Below are 22,673 nucleotides of genomic sequence, written 5' to 3' on the forward strand. Positions count from 1 at the left end.
GCTGTTTTAGAATACTATATCTTTATGTCTGTATAATAAATGTGTATAAACTTAAGTTGTTAATATGAAAGTGGTGAAAGTTATATCAAATAAAGCACTCCATGTAAACGGGTTGTCTTTTTTTGTTACCAGTAGCTGGTGTTGAATAGTGATAGTGCTGTTCATATTGAATGTAAGAAGCTGTGATGTAGTGTACCTCTAGCTATTAGGATTGACAAAGTTCCACCTTTCAAACAATAAGACAGAAATTAAAGGGGATAATGTTTAAATAGATCTTTGGAAATTCAGCTGTCACCTTTTACTGCTGTAGTTCCTGAGGACATTACAATACAGTAACTGTTCACTACTGTGGTTGCTTGACCTGTGTGAGGACAGGATATGGGTAAGTGAACCCACATGAATTGAACTTGTTATCCTGCAGCTAAGTGAGCATAAAACTAAATTGCTTTTGCATTTATATGTAAAATGCCCTGTCAGTTATACAATTAAGTTAGAAAGCTGCCTTTGTTATGAGGAATTTTCTTGAAAAACGCATTATCCCACAAATTAGTAGTCTTTTAATCCTCTTGTTTTATACTGTATCAGCAGTACATTCTGGCTAGGGGAACATTTGCTGTCAAGTTGAAGTTTTCCCAGATATTTTTTCTATTTTATAGTAATGTAATGCCAACACTAAGAAATAGGATTGTGTGACAGTAGTATTTCTTTCCAGGATGCTGGCCTAGAATGATGAATTAAGTAGATCTGACAGGATGGGCAGTGTTTGTATAAATATGCATTTTTGTTTGAGAATAACCTGTTTCTTCCTCTTAACAGACAGGACAAATAAATCACACAATTGTGCAAGCAACATCACTCTGTACATGTTGTGCAAGAAAATTAAATGATCTTCAGATAGACCACAGATGTTCTGATGTGAGTTTCTTAACTCATTGGGAACCCTAATGAGGCTCCCTTATAAGGTCATCCAGTCATACAGTACATAGATTTTCTTTGATAGTGATTCTTGCATTTATTTCTATTCAATTGTTGGTTCACACGTCAAACATCCAGTGTTTGCAAGTGCTTATAAGACCAAAACAATTACAGTAGCGTGAACAGGAACTGTTCTGCACAGCATAAGAAAATATGTGATACTTTACACTGAATTAACACTAATATTACAAACACACTGAAACCAGATACTTGGTAGTAGTGGGGTGAAAGTTTTAGACATAGAGTAGCCGATAATATTTCTGGGTCTATTCTTGATTATGTTCTCTAATTAAGTGATGCTTAATGAATTAAGGTAACTTATTAAATAAAGATGTGGAACATTATATCTAGAATTAGTGATGAAAAAGATAAAAGCAATTTCACAAATTTTATTTTCATTGATATATCTGTGCTTTGATCAGTAATGATTCAATTAGGAGAGTCTCAATACCACAATAATGTATTCACACTGAGGTCCTAACGAATAGAGATTTTTAAATTGTTTGAAACAGCTAATGTTATCTTAAGTGTGAGTGCTGTGTATTATGTTGTACCTTATTATATATAGCATCACGTTGACTGTATTATATGTCTCTATAGTAACTGGCTGATGTTCCTAGATGTCTCAATGATTGCTATTCTAAATGAACTGAAAGATGTTACCTTGTTTCAAAAACAATGTCCTATTATTGTGGTTTCTGCTGTATGGCAAAATGTGTAGTTTCGACATGATCTACAGTAGCTTGCATTAGCTTTGTTGTGCATGAGTGGCAAAATGTTTATGCACCAGTGAAGGTCAGTAGTTACCACTGGGGTTCCTGCTGCTATGTCAGATTTGAGTAGTTCTGTCAGAACAGGCAGGAAATTATCGCTGCCCTAAAAGCTGAGAAGAAACATATTTCTTTCAAATATTGTAAAGAGCATGGACCTGTTTTGTGCCTTTAGAAACATCATTACATTACACATTATTGCTAATTTTACAGATTTTGCTTTTTGTATAAGCCATTTTTTCTTTTCATTGTATTGCATTAGTTGTGGAAGTATTGTAGTATTTTTTGCAAAGCGTGTAATGTAAATCTGCATCTTTCCATCTGTCTTACAGTCTTAGGAATAACACATTTATAAAGAATACATTAAAAAAACAGATATACTGCACTATCTAGCCTACTAGATGTTTACACGTCTGGAAAACTGTAGTACTTATATATATGCTGTTAAGTAAAATGCACAGTTGCCATGTGAAACCACTATTTTGGTGAACATGGGGATATTGATAGTGAAGCTCAAAAAGCTGTAAAATATACAGTGATGAGGAGGGCAGATAGATCATCAGCATTTATATAGAAATTGATAATTTCAGACAAAAGAGAGGGATTCTGCTTTATTGACAAAAGTTAATAAAGAATACTTTTACATCACCGATGGTAAATATTATATTTCTCATGAAAAGGAAAGATGACAAAAACTAATGGCCATGTGAAATTAAATGAATCCCTTTTCAGTTTACGGCTCACTAATAGTGCATAAAAGTAGTGCAACAACTAGTTACATTCTTTTTAAGGGAAACTCTTGGCAAAACATGTTACACCTTTGTTTCCATGCCTTTAAAGTTATTCTTTGTGCCTTTAGTGATACAAAGGTTTTACCTTAGGGGTATAACTACAGGAATTAAGAACATAAGAAAATTTACAAACAAAAGACATTTGGCTCATTTGGTAGTTAGTACCTATTAGATCCAAGGATCTCATCTTTCTTGCGTCCCAGTTATTCAGCAGACTTTTGAACAGCTTGATAGTAGTTTTGTCATTTTTCCGACACAAATTGGCTATTTGTGTGCATGTGTGTGTAAAAAGCAAAACAACTGTGATTATGGGCAGTGTACAATGCGTTAAGGACTACACGAGCGTAGTAGCCCCAGAAAAAAACACGGATTAAAGATTTAACTTTACCAGCCCACGAAAACACAGAGCAGCTGCTGAAATAATACCAATAACGGGGTTAATGCTGACATTTTTTTCCCTATGCTTGCATCCTGTCAGCAGCTTGCATCTTATCTTGATGCAGCTGGAGTCTTCCTGGCTGATCTGCCCAACTGTTTTCTTAGTGGAAAAGGTGAACAACTAAAATGAGTTGCATCCATATAAGGAAAGGAAAGAGCACCATCAACGTTTGTAAAATAAATGTAATCAATGAGAAAAGGTCAGCAAAACTGCTTTGTGTAGAGGCAGTGCTGATTTTAACTTGTGAGCGCAGAATGTTAGGAAAGAAATTATGACATTAGACTATCATGAACACTCATTAATCAGGTAATTTCCTACTTGTTTTGTAAAAAACGCTATAATCCTATTGGAAATAATTTATGTGCATGATCACTGCCACCATTTATTTCTGCAGATTCTTTTCTTATTTATACCTTTGCTCACAATGTTCAGTATTGTCAAACGGGTCGCTACAGATAAACAAGAACTTAGAGATAACCATCTTTTCCCTGGCTCCTCGGAGCTGCTGCTCCTGGAGAACACAGAAGCGAGACAGAGAGTGTGCCGAAACGTGTGTGCAGCACCAGCCTGCATGTGACTGGAAAGGACAGGGGACTTGCACGTTTTTGCAGAGTGCTGCCCGCTAGATGACAGCTGTGGATTTTCCAGGCACATGGTGCACCCAGCTAGAGCCCAGGAGAACTACCCCAGGACAACAGCTGGCAGTGCAGTGTTTTGTGTGCCACGTGAAGGATGCAGGAGCAGCAATGTGACTCAGGGTTGGGCTTAGCAAAGACATCAAACAGAAAACAGAGGGAGATAAAACAGCATTAAACCTTAAAGGAGAACAGATGAAGTGAGTGGGCCAGGTGGGGAAAGCTATTGTTTAGAAGCCGTGTAGGCCTAATACAATATGGCAAAGATTTTCATCTGTTAGTTTAACCCTTTTATTTTTCCACTTAAAGACTTAGAGTTCTGCAAGTCTTGCAAGGATCAAATTGCTTTACATTCTAACTTGTTCACAGAATTTCCTGCAGCCACAGGATGAAAGGCTGCTGTACTAAGTGGTAAGGGAACATAACGTTTGTTATCAGCTTACAGGAAGCAAGGTTGTGTTAGAATGTATATTCTCAATTTCAAAATAAACATTTCAAATATACTGTACTAAAAGGCCAATAGTGGAATCATTGCTGAGGACCTAATTCTCTATATCTCAACGAATATGTTGCGATAAAAGAAGCCACAGAAAAGACAAGTAAGCTTTTATAATTTCAGTATTTGCTTTATATATCCAGTCACACATATATAGTTTCTAGGGCCATTCCTTGAATGAAAGACTTGTAAAATAGCTTGGGAAACTTCCCACTCAGCAGCCAAATTAGCTCTGCTATATATATACAGTATATAGCATAGGGAATTTCCAAACTCTTAAGACAAAGCAAGAAGAATGTTCTTCCCTTTTCTCCATTTCAGCATGTCTTTCTCTTGCTTGATAAGCACCGTGAGATTGGGTATATATTTTTAGAACAGAAAAAAGAAATGTTTGCCCTGAAGGGCGAAACTCTGAACATCATCTTGTTAATCAAGTCTTGATCTGGAAACAATCTTCCCTATACAGGATCATCCACCTGAAACAGGTTTCTAAGCATCTTTAGCAGCTTTGCCGTGTCAAACATCTATTTTTATTTTCTGAAATTACGGTAATAATACCTCTTCTTCCTTGTTCCTTGAAAGTGCTTTTCCCAATCATACAAAGATTGACCTCACAAGGAAATATTTCGTATGCTGGTCCATTTTTATAAAATCTCTTTGCCTTCTGGCTTTGGTGATGACCTTTACTACAAAGGGGAATTTCAGGGTCATTGCTCTGCTCTGCTCTGCCAAGAGTAAATTGTGGAAGAGATTGCCTGTCTGAACTGGAATTGGAATAAAAAAACTTTCAAATACATTTGAAGAAATTCAACCTTCATTTCTTTATTTCCCCATTTGTAACATACAGTAACACTGGAACAAATGCTGTCTGTTAAACAATTAAGGTCTGGAGAAGCTTACTTGAGTATGTGTGTTTGCATGTTTTTAACACTTTAGATAAACCTTAGAAGTGGCAATCTGAGACCAAGAAACTAGCAGTGGAGTAATTCAGCTAATTTTATGCTTGCCAGCTGAGTACTTGTGGGTGTTTGTGCGTATATTTAATGCACTTTCATTTTTCAAAGTGGCGATTACTTTGATAACCCCTTAACCTATGTTTTTACTTTTTTACATCTTTTCAATTTAACCTTTGTTTCACGCTTTGTATACTGTACATTTCCTGCATTCTAATGAGATCATGACAGGGCAACCTAGACAGAAGTAGTCAAATTAATTGGGTAAAACTTGATAAAAAGTGTGTCAGAAAAGCCAAAAGAGAAAGAATGAAATTTCATAATAGAGACTGAAAAGAAGTAAAATATATGTGGGTTAATCCCAGGACACAACTACATGATGAAAAGGAAAGGCTGATGTATTAGATATTTCTAATAGCCAGTATCCTGGCTTTCTTCAGTAAACCAATGAACGAGATGCATGGTTTAAAATTAGCTACTAACAACTGAACATCCTAAACTTGTAACCTTTCTTATGTTCTTAAATATAAAAATTAATATAATCTGGAAGAATTCCACAGCTGTTTAATTTAGCTTTTTGAATCCCATTGTATGTGAATACACAGGATATGACGACCAAACTATTTCAGTAAATATTTGAATGGTGAGTTTACTTGAGGCTTTGTATACTGCTTAGTGTCATTTTATTTATAATTAAGTATATGGTGGATTTGTACAATACAAAGAAAATTCTTCATTAGCAAGTAATCGTATGTAATAATTTTCTGGTTTTAATTGATTTACAGTCATTTTTATGCACTGTTTTGTTTTAGAGAACTAGACTGTATAATTGGTATATTCTAATGAGAAGATTACAATTGTAATGCTACATCATTACTTTCCTATATGAGTCTCTGAAACAACTATGGTCGTTTTGGAAAAGAATTGTTAGTTGCCACAGAAATTCGATTTTTATTTCTAATTTATTATTTTAATTGTAACCATTTTATGTTGGCGTGACAGAGGAGAGTAATATGAATTAAAAAATTCACCACAAACTCCACTAAGTACTGATAACTTGAAATGTGAAGAAAGGATGCTACACAATTTTTTGTGCTTCTATTTTAAATAAAAATAAATTGCATTATCATATTGTACAGTATCATATAGACTTATACAGTAAATGGAATTAATCAGTTTCTTAGTAGATACTGTATATCCTTTTAATTTTTTCAGAAGAAATGGGACAAACTAAATGCTAATGTTATAACATGAGTAACAGTGTATTTATGTTTTCATTGTAGTGTCGTGCACATTCAGCAGTGGTTATAATCGTCATGTCTAATTAACAAAGACATACCATTGAAACCAGATTCTTCTATGCTTTGTTCTATGCTATGAGAAATATGATAATATGAGAATATGAAAAACCTGTAACTTGTAACAAAAAACTAAATCCAGAATGCATTTAAATGTATTTATTTATTGTCTGATTCTTGAACTTTATGATCCAGGCACCACAAGTTTGAGTTTGGGTCACGTCGCTTGTTGACTGTCTGGGATTCCGCAAGGGCATTGTACAATCGGCAGAGAGTTGCCAAACTATTGGGATTGGGATTAGTTGGCGTGAACTCTTCACACTTCCAGTGAAACAGTGACTCCTGCTGCATCGCCCCTGACAGTGCCAGCGCTCCTCTATAGCGACAGCGCTGACTATATCAATAGTCAGTACTTGAGTATGGATATACTCAAGATGGCACCATTCCATGGTGACTTCTTACAGTATGTGTAGCTCTCTATGGTGCTGTGGAGCTGGCAACATGTGACAAGATGAAAGGCTCAAGAGTAGACATGGATTCCATTCTTCATTCTCCTACCATACAGGAGCCATTGCAGTGCACTGTCTTATTTTTCTAATTCTTATTTCAAGTCTTGTCCTTCAGTTTTTCCTTCAGACATCACTGCCATCTTAATTTTTACCTGTATTTACATATTAGACTTATGAGTCCTTCTTTAGCACTGAAAGTCTTTTTAGAAACAGGGCATATTGCTGCAAAGTATAAGCAATGTTTTCTTCACTTTATGTAAGTGAAAATAAACTTGAATGCACACCATTTTGTGATAGATTATTTTAACATTATTTCTTATGGTAGAATGTACAGTACTATATAGCACATAGCTAATGTTGTTTCAGAACACAGTTCTATGATGTCCTGAAAAACAACAATTTAACAAATACTTAAAAACATAGTTTTACTATACTTAAATTTAAATAGTAATTGATTCTGAATCGAGTATAAAACTTCAATCAAATTATTTTCAGTATATTTTTGTTAAGAATTGAAGCATTGGGGTGGGATAGAGACAAGATGCCCTATTGTTGGATAAATAAAGTTGAACCATCAGCTTTGTAATATTTTGCTTTCTCATAATGTCTCCTGGGAAAAACTAAGGTTGCTGCTGGAAGAGGTGTTAGTGGGGCCAGCAGGGGGTGCTCACCCTGCGGTCCATGTGGGTCCTAATGCCCCAGTATAGTGACGGGGACACTATACTGTAAACAGGCACCATCCTTCGGATGAGATGTAAAACCGAGGTCCTGACTCTCTGTGGTCATTAAAAATCCCAGTGCGCTTCTCGAAAAGAGTAGGGGTGTAACCCCGGCGTCCTGGCCAAATTTCCCATTGGCCCTTACCAATCGTGGCCTCCTAATAGTGCCCCTCTATGAATTGGCTACATTACTCTGCTCTCCTCCCCACTGATATCTGATGTGTGGTGAGCGTTCTGGTGCACTATGGCTGATGTCGCATCATCCAGGTGGATGCTGCACATTGGTGGTGGTGGAGGGGAGTCCTCATTACTTGTAAAGCGCTTTGAGTGGAGTGTCCAGAAAAGCACTATATAAGTGTAAGCTATTATTATTATTATTATTATTATTATTATTATTATTATAATGCACCACTCTCCAGCTGTTACAGTACATGCACAATGATTAACTATGTAGTAATAATATTAACTATTAGCTAACGTTATTATTTGCTTTGTCACAATGGATGAAATAAAGGAAGACAACTACTTCAAGAGAGTTAAAAGTCATAACAGTCACTTGATATATAAATATATATAGCCTATATTTGATAAAACTCCATCTCATTCTATTGTGTTTCCTGATTGTATTATGAAACTGGAATGAAGTTTTTTTAGCATAGTTTGTTTCTATTCCTGTAGAACACAATGGGACTGACTTGTAAGACCAGAGTAAAACACTAAAACCTCAGTTTATTTACATCAACATAAAAAGATGCTAATTACAAATAATAAAAAGCTTGTGTACAGGTGTAAAAATGTTCTAGTAGAAGAACTCTTCTAGGTTTTAAAGTAAAGCTTTTAATATCATCTTACAGTGCTCTTTTAATTACGGATATTTTATAATGTTAATTGAGAGGAAAGGAATTAGTTATGTGAGAGGATACTGTTGCAGTGTGCTTTGGGTTTTTTCTCAGGGTCTTTTTTAGTAACAACAAAATACAGACCTTTTTTAATGATTGTTGTGTAAGTCTGTATTCATTGTAACCTAGTTTCTAGGTTGTTATGGCTTTCTGAAAAACATAAATGCAATTTTCTTATCGTTGTTAGGAATAAGTGTCTAACCTTCAATCTGATTAAACGATTTGTGTAACGTAACAACATAAGGTGACCTGTTTTACAAAAGAGTATGTAATAAAAGCAAGGCTGTATCATGCCGAGTATATATACACTTGGTTTTAAAAATGACACCAGTAGATTTTCAGTTTTTGTTTCTTATCAAGCTCTTTAGTGAGGATTCTTAGGAGATTGTGGCTTTAATTTATTATGATTTTTAATTCATGATTTATATTAACATATTAGTGCTCTTAAGAAAGCTCTGACTTATTATATAATTATCTGTAAAACATGCAATTTCCATCCATTTTATTAAGACCACCAAGTAAAATGAATAGACTCAATGGCAGACATGGTTGTCTTGAGGAGCATGATACAGTCTTCCATCGAAAAACTCTCAAGATCTCAAACCTAAAAAATGGTGAAACTGGTGAAATATCCATTTTAACCCACCCAATTTTCTTAATCCCAGCTTTAAATAAAGATGATCCTGTTGCACAAATGTGATTAGTTTGGGTTGAAAATATTTGCATACTTTCTGAAGTACATGACACATATTATTCTTCGCTTGCAGATGTCCAACACAGTTTTTAGTGGGGGTTTTCATTCTGACTAGTGAGGGTCTAAAGGTACAACCAATTACAGAATATATCGAATTGTATTTATTTAAAAACTATAGCATGATCTTTAAGGAATTTAGCAAAAGTATTCAAGACACAGAAGTAGAAGAAAAATGTTAAAATTACAAAAAACACAAGTTGTTGTGAGGTGTGTGTTTATTTGTGGAATCCTTTCTTTGGTGAAGGGTCATAGTTTTTGGAGGTCATATACAGTAATGGCAATGTAATTGCAAGGATATGCATATATTCAAGTATGTAGCTGCATCAACATGCATAGGCTTCAAAGGAACAAGTAAAGGTTTATTCCATGCTGAAAAGATAAGAAAAAACAACATTTTGGCTGTGGAGCCAGTCATGTTGCTGACCTAGCATTTTATTTTGCTGGGATCATCCTCTTAATGCATAGTGAGTCATTCCATATTTATACAGTATATGACAACATCCATCTGTTTCAGCACATTGATGAGAATGACAATTTATCACTGTGCAAATTACCCCAGCTCTTTAATGATATACATGTGCAGGAGAGCATAGAGTTCACTATAGCCCAAAGGTGGCAAGCCTACTTTGACACACTCTTACAGTTTGTGTCCTATGATACACTTGGCATTGTGTAACCCTGTAATCTGCTTTTGTATTTGAATTACATTTCTGTCTCATGTATGTTTTACTAAGGCCTGTGTAATTAGGCAAGATTAAGTAATTCCTTATATTTGCTTATTGGCAAAATGGTTCCCTTTTAAAATAATGATTTATGCCTGTTATAGAATGGTAGCAAATTTTATTTTCAGGAGTATTTATTCGTTCTCTGGGGTTGCTTTAAGCAGCTTACTGACTTATTTCTCTAAGGCCAACAGCTGAATCTGTTCAACAAGGCCTTTAGAAACAAAGGTTTTATTCAGTCACATATGGTAAGGGCATGAGACTGGAGGAAGTAATAATTTTTGTGTGACTGAAACACGTCATAGACCCAGCTTACGTTTATTCATGAGACTAAAAGAGTCCCGAGACGCTTCGAATTAAACTTGTTATGGTGTTGATGTCTGATTTGGGTTAGTACCCCATAGAAATGTTAGTGGGAGACAGATTCAGAATTTTTCTTGCTCACCTTATGCTGAGTAAAAAGCTTGTTTTTATGTGCAACAGGAGCAGAACTATACAGTACTATAATTTATTACTATAACATAATGTAGAGATTCCAAGGAATAATATTTGCTTCATATTTAAGACACTAAAGTACACATAGCTGCAGAATTCAGAATTTCATAATAGTATTTTAGGAATACATTTTGTCCTTGGCTTTCATATATATATACCTTGTATGAGTAATCTCCATTCCATAAATCTGAGTTGACTTCCATAACTGACCAATGAAATCATATTCACAATAACTGGAAGCAGTGCTTTTGAGAAATAAACTCCAGTGCCAACTTAAAATAAAATCTGAGTAGGTTAACATTAAAGAGGAGTAAATTGAAACATTCAACTTTCTACAGATCTGAAGACAAAAATTGAAAAGCAAAGCTTAGAATTCAGAAAACATCATTTTCAGTTCATTGGGCTATGCCATAATACTGTGATGAAAGCGAGATACACTATTCATATTATGAGAATTATACTCTATTGCAATATAATTTAATAGCAAGGTAACTCAAATTAAGAATCAATTCAGATTGTTTCTGTTGCAGCAGTTTTTGTAATTTTTCTAACTAGAAATGTTCATTTCACATTCTGTGACATTTATCATTTAGAATTGCCCAGTAATAGATTCTGATACTCAGGTTAATCTTATTAGTCACATGGTACAGTATAACAGCACACATTGCATTTTATTCCAGTACTTCACCAAGGAAGCTCACAAAGCTTCCTTGCTATTGTCTTAACAAACTATTCTTTAGAGGACACGTAGAGGGTGCCATTTTATTCATCGCCAGTTGTAAAATCGGTGATAGTGCAATTTGTTTAGAGATCAGATATAAACATTTTAATTTACCAGACTTTATTAAGAAATAGATCATAAGCTGTTGTGGCAGGAATTCTCAGTGCAAGTCTTATACTAAGCTGCATGTGGGAAATTGCTTTTAATGTCCGTTACTTTGCATCTATAGTGTTGTTTAAAGGGTGCCTACCTGTAGCAATAAAACTATTTTCTGCTACCGTACATCAAACGGTGTCAAATGCACTAGACATTCAACTACAGACCCCCTTTTCCACAGGCAGAAATTGTTTTGGTTATGGAAGGTGTTGAGAGATGGGGGAACATTAGCTGCAAGTGTTCTTTTTGTTCACAAAGACATAAGAAAATGTTACTGAGGCCTTCATTCATATTTCTTTTCTGGAACACAAGTGTGTAACAGGAGAGAGAATGTTAATACGGAGACAACATTTACCATTTATGGGCAGCAGGTGGCATAAAGGTTAGCACTCTGATTTCAGACTCAGCTTCCTGGATTGTGTTCCAGCCTTGGGCTTTTTTCTGGGTGCAACCTTCATGTTGCCCACCTTCCTGTTTACATGGATTTTCATTGGGTGCTTCAGTGTCCACCCATCTCCCAAAGAGGTGGATTTGATTGGCTGTTCTTAATGGTCCCTTTCTCTGTTGCCCTGCAATGGAACTGCATCACACCTGAGAGTAGCCGTGTGCTCTCATTTTGTTTTTGTGCTTTATGCTTCCAGGATAGGTTTGGATTACATAAAGGTGAATTCCATGCTGAAAAAAGGAAGGATAAACACAGTGTTTCATGTGTTGAGCCTTCTTCAGGTGTGCTGGAGAGTCAAGAGCCAAAACATTGATTCTCCTTTCTATTTTTCAGCATGTAGTTCACCTTTACTTCTTTCTTTGTAGACAATGAAGGCTGACACAGCTCCCTTTTTGAGCACTGAGGCTCTGGATCACCTTGAGCTTGCCAGGAAGAGTGAATGATGATGGATGGACGTTCATCATTTTAAACTAAAACAAACTAACACAGAATAATCATTTACTTGCATAGGAAAGTGATCTCAGGAGGCACAATGGAGCAATCTCCCAATGTGATAAATGTACTCATCTGTGAAACAGTTCTGTTTATGATGATTTCGCAAAATAGGTTGTTTTTAACTTGTAATACCCGAAATGAACAACCCAGACAATTTGATCATAGGGAGATACAGACATCCTAACAGATTTGTTTTCCCCAAACTTCAGGTTAAGATCCCTTAAAGTGTAATTCAGTACCATTGGAATATCCCTGCAGTAGTAACAGTTAAGTGAACAATTTGAGATCAAGATTCGAATTTAACCCATGTGCCTGAAAGAACGAGAGGGGATGATAGCCTCAGGCCATCTATGCCAATACCAGCTGGAATGAGCCAAGAAGCTACAACAAAAGGTGCTGGCTGTTGAGGAGGGAAGGATTTGGAACAGTATCACGGGGAAAGGTGTTGGTTCAATTTATGAATAGGATATTAAACCTCAACATAAAGCCATCTATTCCCTAACCACTTTATCCAATTCAGGATCAAGCCAGAGCCTATCCTAGCAACAAGCTGGCACAAGGCAGGATACTCCCTGGATGGGAAGCCAGTCCATCACAGGGCACATGCTGTACTGACATAGACATGCACACACTGACACCAGAGCCAATCTTCCCAAAAGCCACTTAACCTACCAGCATATCCTTGGAATGTGGGAGAAATTTAGAGCACCCGGGAGAAACCCACATCACCACAGGATAGCACCCCAGGTCCAGATATTTAACCTAGGACCCCAGAGCTGCAAGGTACCAAACCCATGTGGATTAGCTAATGACTACTTGACCGGTATCAAAACTCAAGTCTGAGTTTTCAAAGTTCAGTTTATTAAGTAGTATGCAGCGGAACATGATGCATTACTTTGAAGGCATATCAACAAGGTCAGTAGCTCAAGAACAAGGTCTCATCTGGGGTTATGGGCCTAAATCTTAACCCTGTTGTTTGTAAAAGAAATATAGAAATTGTCAATCATAATTGTCTGTGCTCATACTGGCTATAGAGGTGCAGCGGTTTTAACGAAGTATCCTCAGCCCTGAAAATATGGGAATTACACCTTATTTTATTCCTTATTGCATGTATGCATACTGTATAGTATGTATGAGTTCAAAACCAGAGATAATATTATGAACATAACTATAAAATGCTATTATTAATGTTGTAGTGAAACTCTTAAAGTTGATCATTACTGAGTATTTTTTCCAGGACCTGCTCACACAAACACCTTTTTCCTGAGGTTACAAGACCTCCTGGTTATTCAGCCCTGCCTCTGGCCTGTTCATCTGTGCCATCAGAGGTGACCTTTTCAATTATGATCTAATTTCCACCAATTCTCTTAACAATATATGCTGCATTCCTGTCAGGCCACATTAGTATCACTTAAGTAGTGAGAGCTGAGCACCTGTTTGTGCATTTTTCCTATTGATTAGGAACTGAACTGAGTGGGAACTAAACTGCCCACTATCTACTGGCCAAAGCAAATCTCATAAATTACTTAGTATTGGGGGTTCATTAGGCATTGGTAGTTCAGGATCTTCACATAACACAGAAACAAGGAAATGACTATGTTATGAGCTTATGTCTCTGCAGTGGACTTCACAATTGTTTTATCATCAAACTCGCCTTTAACTAATATGACCTTATTAATATTGGCACCATTGTAGTCATTAATGTATTTGCATGTTCAAACTTTGCCTCTGAAATCTTATCTGCTCTAAACGTTAGAAAAAAACATGTCTAAGGCAGGTCTCACGGTATTATTATTAGTTCTTTATTTTGCCAGGCAAGTGAATTGAGAACAAAATCTCATTTACAACAACAACCTTGCTCAAGGGTACAAACAGCATCATTCCACCTGGGATTTGAACCCCTGACCCTCTGGTCTGGAGCCATAATAACTACACACTGCTACCCATAATGGATTATATTGTAAAGAAACTAGAAAAAGGCCCAATACCACTACAGAAGCATTAGTTATCCATTTTCCAAAAATATAATATAGATATTATATAGCTAATTGGGCAATACATGATTAAACATTATTATAGACGTTTCTAGTTCTACTATTTCTGCTACTACTGCAGCAGCAAAGTCTTGTTAATATTAATAATAATCATTGCTTCTGTGTAATAATGGAAAATCAAACATATTTAATCACTGAAAGACAATTGTTGACATCCATGACTTTTTTTTAGATTCAGTGTTAAATTTCAGAGCTTAATATACTCTAATATCCTTTTACTTTGCTATTCTCATATCACAGATCTGTTATAATGTTCCTCTACTAAACAGCATACAGCTGTGACGATAAAGAAAAAAACAACTTTTCCTTCACATACACTTATTTTAATTATAGTGTTTGTTCTCCAGAAGACAGTGGGCATCCCTATTGCATCCTTTAAACTTTGAGGGGGAATGGATCCAAAAAGTGATAATTTCATGACTACCACCTGACATAATAAAATTACAGTATATTGATTGTTAAAGTTTTGTAATATGCACTGGGACTGCAAGACATATCAATCATATTAATAAACATTCTGCATTAACTAACCTTAAGAGAAGAACGTATCCAACCAGGGCAGTCAATGTAATCTGCAAAGAAGTACACGTTGCAGTCTGTCTTTTAAACATATCCATAATTATTAAATGTCACTTATTCTACAGATTTATAACATGTTTTGTGACATGTTAGTGCAACTCCCATATTTCAACACTCAATTCTAAATTACCAATTCAAATTATATATTCTTTTCCCATTTTAATTGGGTAATAAAAGCAGTTCTGGACCACATATAATGTTGAATTTAATAGTGTACATTTCATCATGGGCATGTTAATCATCAATTTAATCTAGTCAGGTGGCATTTATTAAAAATGTTGAGCATGAAAAGATTCTGTCTAATACTTGAGTACAATAGCCCCAACCCAGATCGTTATACATAGATAAGAAATACAGATAGCAATAGCATACTGTACCATATGGATGACAACTAAACTGTTGTGCAAGGTATTTCTTAACAAATGCTGCAAAATCATGTAGTCTCATGGGTAATATATTTATGGAAATTAATATCTACTGGGCAAAGTTTGGGTACCTATAATTATTAAAAGGGTTGCACTAGCAGGATTCTGTGGTTGCTGTGAAAACTGTCTGACCTAATTTCACAGGCAATGTTACAAAAGCTGCATACCAATTTTTCCAAGCTACAGTTTTGATTCCAGCCTACATTACATTAAGATTTCCACTTCAGGCCACTCTGTCTCTCTCTTTCTCGCAATCAAGCACTCTTTTCAAGAACCAGCAGAGCTGGGCCACTGTCAACTCATAGAGTTTAGGCCACGGATGGCCATGTACTGTAGCATCTATCCATCCATCTGCAAACAGTAAGCTGCTTATTCCTAGCAGAGCCCATCTAAGAGGTATAGGCTTGTAAATCATGACTAAACCGGAGAAGGCACTCTAGTGCATCACAGGGCACATACATGCTCCAATGAACTTAGCCTGCATTTCTTTAGAAGGCAGGAAAAAACCCTAGCATCCAGCAAAAACCCAGGCACATGTAAAAACATGTAGGCACAATAGAGAAGGTTCTCTAGTCTGGAATCAAACCCAGGACCCAAGAGTTATGAGGCAACTCTGTCTAGCAAATATTTGTAAACATCAACCACAAAATCGTTATACTCTGTTCTCAAATAAAAAACGAATCATATTAGTAAAATCAAATTTTAACTAAAAAGTCCTAAATAACACTTCTTTCCTAATGTTGAATATTAGTCTCATGCCACCTGATATTACATTTTAACAAAATTAGTCATTTTGCTGTATCTCTTATCTTCTATAATTCTAAGTGATAAAAGTGCACACTTTTTTAAATGGAATGTGTTTTTTTCTGTTTCACAAATTCCAGGGTTTACAACATTTGTAGAACCTGGGAAATCTGAGGAAAATAGCAAATCAGAGTATCAGTTTAAACTGTTAAGTGAAGAAGTAACTGCAGGGAAGCTTAATGAAATATTTTGTCACACCTCCATTGTCTGATATATTTTGGCTCGTAACAGACTTTTATGATAATACTTTACTCAGAACAAAAATGTAAGTATGCAGGAACTCATAACATGTTGTGGAGTGGTTTTCAGTAATACAGTATATCTGAAACTATACCACATCACCACATGAAAAAATGACCCTAAGGCCACAGTTCTCCATAAGAAGATAAAGTATCAAAATTCTTGTTTTTCTTAAACGTAAATGTGCCAGGTCATTTTTTAAATCTTTGTTTCAGGACAATGTTGAAGCAAAACACACATTTTTACTTTCCGAAACTATATGGAAATTAGAAGTCAAATTTCCTAGTGTTGGCAGGACTTGACTTTAAAATACTTAATGCACATTCCAAAAGCTAGAGGAGGTGTAGTCAGCTACACTATAATATGCTTCGTAGAAATTATTGTAAGAGCTGGTTTCCTAGTTTAGCATGTGCGGTCTGAACTATTTTCTGTATGATTTTCTCTTCAGGCCTGCCATATGGATGGGAAGAGGCTTATACAGCAGATGGAATCAAGTACTTTATCAAGTAAGTTCTTTGATCTGCATCTGGAAGTGAATTTAAAGATAACAGTTTAAAAATGAGAGGACTTTAGGGTCCTGTATAGAAAAGGCTCAAATGTGTGAAATGGGTCCTTTAAGTAAGCCCAATGTTCAAAGTACCAGTTTGAAATAAATTTTGGCCCCACCACAGCTTAGAGATAATTGGCTCAACAGCTGACTGGGAAATAAAGTTAAGCAGAGGTGTGGAACATAATTGACAATTGCTGAAATTGACCAGGATTTGCAGTACTTTGCTGTGATCAGTAAGGACTGCAGTAGAGCTCTCTCTGGTACCTTACACTTGCTCTTGTTACTGTAGGCTCACTGTATTATTACAATGAGAACACAGTTTTATTTTGTTTGCTTTAAACATAAAAATAAATGGGTAGCTTGTTGGAGAACATTTCACAATTTGTTATGTCGGTATACTGGTTGTGGAGGTGTGCTCAGGCTGTCAAAGATGTATGTGTTAGGCAGGTTCCTATAAAAGAAGCAGAGATGTATTTTTACTGTTTTAAAATGAAAGGTAACAAATCTTGTTAATGACTGAATCATTCCCAAGGCATGTTAAAAAAATCAAATCTTAAGTATTAAAGTTATATAGTCACACCTATCATTGAGATTTCTGCATATGACAAGATATTTAATGTTTTCTAAATATTATAACACTGAGATTTTGCTTTCAAGTATTGTCCAAAGCAAAAAGAACTGAGGTGCATTTGCTGAAAGATTTAAATTCAGGCATGTTTTATGCTCAGGTATCACATTGAAATTCCACAAATACAGTGAACTATCTTTGGTTTTAAAAAGTGCTGTTAAAGTAATCTGAAATTAGCTTTTTGAATGTGAAGAGTTCATAGCCTTATGTAAATTGGTTTGCTCTGCCTACAAGCATTTAATGCAAATGACTTTTTGTGCCAACCTATATAGCTTAATACATCCTACCTTATACTAAAATTCATGTAATTTTCAGCAGTCTGGTAGCATTCTAAAGTATTGACTGACATGGAAATATCATGTGGATTTAGATGTATCCTATGTTTTTTAAGAACATTAGGTCTGCCATTTAAAAGCTGGCTGCCTTTTCCATTTGTTTACAAAAGTGACCTGTCATTTTGACAGGTGGAAATAATCACTTGACATTTTTAAATGACTTTGTGTAATGCCATATAATTTCAAGTTCCAAGAAAACATAAGGAAGTCTAATGTTCTTTTGTTGGAGATGACAAATTACGTTCACAAAGTGACTGCAAAGGGGATGCTAGAAGACATTTTTGTACCTTCTTGTCAACGTGTGGCAGGAAATAAATTTGTCAATGTCGTGTGAACACTAGGTGTACAGACTTGCCTTTTGAAGTCCAATTTTGGGAAACCCAGGTTTTTTGTGCATCTGAAGCAATTGTTAATTGCTAGAATGCTGAATTAGTATTTGTCTTGCCTTCTGCAGTCACATTGTGAGTGTAATTTGCCACCTCCAACCAAAGAACATTTACTTGGCTTGTTTTCTTGGAATTTGAAATTACTGTATATGGCACTACACAAAGTCATTCAAAAATGCCATGTCATTATGTTCACCATTTATCAAAATAAGTGGTCACTTTTGTTTTTTTGTGAAAGAGACTTTTTTTTCTTATTTTCCATTAATATTTGTTCCTTTTGGTGATGTTTCACATTGAAAAACAAATTTCTGGATGTCTATTTGGAGACTTTTAACTTCATTGTCTAGTTTTTTTTGTGGTTAGTACTGCTGCCTTGCACTTCAGTTCTGGACCTACAGTATGGTGCTATCTGCAAAGTGTTTGTATGTTCCCCCTATGTTCATGTGGGTTTCCTCTGGGCGCTCCAATTTCCCTCCAAAGGTCAAAGATATGCTGGTATGCTAATTGGCTTCTGGGAAAATTGGCATGATGTGAGTGCTTCTGTATGGGTGCCATGCAAAGGCCTGGCATCCCATCCAGGCTGTACCCTGCCTTGTACCCTGCTCAGAAATAACATTGCCCCTAATAGCCAATCCTACATAAGTAAAATGAGCAATAAGTGAAACGGACAATTGACATTTAATGTTACTTTCTGACAGTTATCAGATTTAAAAGTATGAAACATGAAAGAAATCATGAGAATAAGTGTAAATTTGCTTGATGTTTTTTGGGATGTGTCCTAGCAAAGGCCAGGACATTTCCATAATTTTTTAATTTTTTAGCCTTAAACTTCTGATTTCCGCTACCAGTGATTGTTTTTCCTCCCGCCTGTAATGATCTCTTTTGGTTTAATATAATATAGTATTTGCTACATTTAAAAGATTTTTATTTATCGTTCATTACATCTCACAGATGCAGATTTCACTTCTGTTACAGTATAATTATAAATGACAACAGCAATCTGTAAATTGGCTTGGAACTACTGTAGGAATACCTTAAGTGTACTGTGTATACACATAAACATTCATATACTCAGAATTTACAGTGATAAAACGAAATAATAGAAAATGCTTCTGCTATTCTACTTTTCACTATCTCTTCCATATGTCTTTTAGTTCTTTGCTTGTCAAAGATTAGAAAAGATACTCTGCTAAATATACTTATCCTTATGTGAACTGGCTTACATGTAATCAAGTGCTGCAGGAGATAAACATTGGCACTACTTAACACCCCAGTTTACAGAGAACTATAAAAGAGCACTAAAAGTTGTTAGTATAGTTATTTGTTTTAATCGTGTACCGCATTTTGACAGTGTGGCTACGCTACTGTAGTGGAGATTATTAGGAATAGTAAATTCCTTAGTGTTCTTATATATCTTATATGTTCTTTGAAAAATAAAAATAATAGGTCATTTGTGACTTGTTGCGAATTACAAATCCTGCTGGATTAATTAAAAAAGGTGATTTGGCATTATGTTTGACACCCATAATTGGCAATACAAGCTAGCACGCAGTGTTTAGCCTATTCTGTATGCCCGGCACAGTGGAACATATTCTATACTACATAGCAAAGCCAAATAATTTTACAAAAAAATGTTCTTATAGTGAAACTTAGAGTCTACAAAACATTCCAGTGAATAATAATGAATAAGTTCATATTTTTATGAAAAATTAAATATCTACAGCATATCCAGACACCCTTATTAGAAATGGTTGTCTCTGTAAGTCTCCAGACTCTCATGCAATAGTAATGTCACAAAATAGCTGATCTATACATTGACTGATGAGCTGGAAATGTTCTACTGTACATTTAAAACAGCAGTTTTACAGATTGACACACCGGTATGTTAAAAAAATGATTGCTTTTGGTGAGCTGCTAAATGTATAGATTGACTGGTTATTTTACATATTATCATATTTATGCAAAGTGATAGACAATACTAGCTACCTTTGAAAATTTATATAATAACAAATTCAATAAAATGTATGAAGCTTTACCTGTTAATAATTTATTTTCACTATATTGAGCACTGATTGCAAATGTGTATGTGCATATACAGTACATGTAATATACAGTATATATTAATACAAACATTATATGAAATTACGTCATCACCATTTCTTAATTCACTGATGGATGAAGCCCTCTCTAATGACTCCTGATGTTCTGATCTGATACTTTTGTTTTCTATGCCACTCCAGAAAAAGCATCTCATCTCATCCACTTATCCTCTTTGTGGTCTTATTGGTTGTTCCCTATATCCTCATTAAATAAAACAAGTCTAGCTGGGACAAAAAAAATAGTTTTTCTTTTTAGTTTGGACTACCGCTGCTGTTTCCTTCCTGCACTGTGTCCAACCAGCCAATTTTTTAGCTTTCAGTGATTGAAAATACTTTCTCTCAGAGCTATTTATATCCATCCATTTTCTAACCACTTCTTCCAGTTTTCTGTTGTGGAGGAGCCAGAGCCTATCCCAGCAAGCATCGGGCACACCGTGGATGGGACACCAGTCCATCACAGGGCAGAAAGACACTCACACTCACCCCAGGGCCAGTTTTCCCAGAAGACAATTAACCCACAAGTATACGGTGCCTTGCAAATGTATTCACCCCCCTTTTCAATTATTTTGTTTTTTATTTGTAATTAAGGAAAATGTCTGGATTTTTTTTCTGTTTGTCTTGATGAGTGGCAAAAAGTCTCAGTTAAAAACATCATGGCACCATGGCAACACAATAAAATGTGAAATAGTCCAGTGGGGGTGAATACTTTTGCAAGGCACTGTATGTTTGGACTGTGGGAGGAAACCCATGTGAACATGGGGAGCACATACAAACTTCATACAGATTACACCCAGGTGTTGAACCCTGCCCCAGCACTACAAGGCAGCAAAGTTAAACACTGTGTCACCCTCTATTTATATCCATTATTTATACATTTATATTTTTACATATAACAATTTTTATTCATAATACAGTATATAGTGAGTTTACAGTATGGGAAATTAGTGAAATGATACATAAATCTAAAATACAAATAACATGATACATTCCCATCTTGTGTGTAACAATGAAGAACACAAATGTTATTCCATACTTATTTCTATTACAATACTATAGTTGTATATACTGTATATACTGTACAGGATGCGTGTACAGGATTATATGAATTTTTGAGGTTCAACTGTCCTGCACAGAAAGGAAGATTTTCTGGGAGAGATCTTAAATCAAAATTCCTCATCTAGCCCCTAAGCAATTTTCAATAAAATCCAATATTGCATTTGCTCCTTTAATTCAATTAAGTTAACATGCTAAGATTAGATGGCATTTGTAAGAGTACATTAGATTGTGAATTAACTAGAAATCTCCAGACTTCCAAGCAGACTTGGTTCTTTTTTAACAAGTGGTAGTTTGTGCAAAAAATTTTGAAATCTTTTAACTTTGCATGAAATTAATCATTTAAATTTGCTGTTTACTGCTTACTTTCAATATATTTATTCACAATTCTGTATGAATACTATAACAGACAGAAGAACATATTTGCATGTGCCATATTTAAACTATCTGAAAGTGTGTTTTAATTATTAATGAATGTCCCACACCATTTATTAAGTCTATGTTTTCATAAAATTGTCTGCCCGAACAATTTGCAGAATGTAAAATATTGGCTCTCAAGAATATCTTAGTTGTCAAATGAATGTGTTATGTGATGTGTTAAATTAAACAATACAAAGTTATTTGTCAACTGGTGTCACATTTTCTTTTATTCTCATATATTGTAAAACCACCTGAACAAAATGCTCAGTTCAGAGATTCACCAGTTAATCCTAGTAAACTATTTAAATTGACAATTAACAAAGCCCATTTAAGGATTAAAGGTAATTCTTATTAAAAGAAGTGTGTAGTGTAAGCTTTGTGATTTCTATTGCTATTTTTAAAATAAAACCAAAAGCCATGTGCCCTTAAGGGTTTGCTTTAGGTAGATTAAGCTCTAAAGGTTGAAGTTCTCATTCTGATGAACTGGTGCCATTATATGTGTATACATATTATCCATGTTACATTAAAAAAAATCTTCACAGCAAGATTGCATATTATGTTTTGAGAAATCTGGAAAATATGGAAAACTATTTCAACATGTTCCAGATCTTGGGGAAAGGCTTTTTTTATGCATTTCTTTACACAACCTATTTTTATAAACTTTTGTGTAAAAAGGCTGTGCTCCAGAGGTTACACAGGTTTCACCATATCCTCATGATTTTTTCCTAAAGACAAAAAATTGACAGATACTATAGGTTTGTGGCAAGTACCTAAATCATATGAATTTACTGCTGAATTCCAGTTTTCCATTTTGTTCTGTCTGATTAC

General features: G+C 35.2%; 1 protein-coding gene across 5 annotated transcripts in view; it reads left to right on the forward strand.

Moving 5' to 3' along the window:
- stxbp4 (syntaxin binding protein 4) overlaps positions 1 to 22,673 on the forward strand; it is a 91,512-nt gene that overhangs the window by 64,230 nt on the left and 4,609 nt on the right. For all 5 annotated transcript variants that reach the window (XR_011190480.1, XR_011190479.1, XM_015356650.2 and 2 more), the window contains one exon: positions 16,823 to 16,880. Coding sequence is in view for 3 of the 5 variants with exons in the window: in XM_015356650.2 (XP_015212136.2) it covers positions 16,823 to 16,880 (58 nt within the window). In the remaining 2 variants the exon portion in view is untranslated. Of the gene's footprint in view, positions 1 to 16,822; positions 16,881 to 22,673 lie in introns of those variants that run through there.

The sequence above is a fragment of the Lepisosteus oculatus genome, chromosome 9 (assembly GCF_040954835.1).
Source record: "Lepisosteus oculatus isolate fLepOcu1 chromosome 9, fLepOcu1.hap2, whole genome shotgun sequence".
NCBI lineage: Eukaryota > Metazoa > Chordata > Actinopteri > Semionotiformes > Lepisosteidae > Lepisosteus > Lepisosteus oculatus.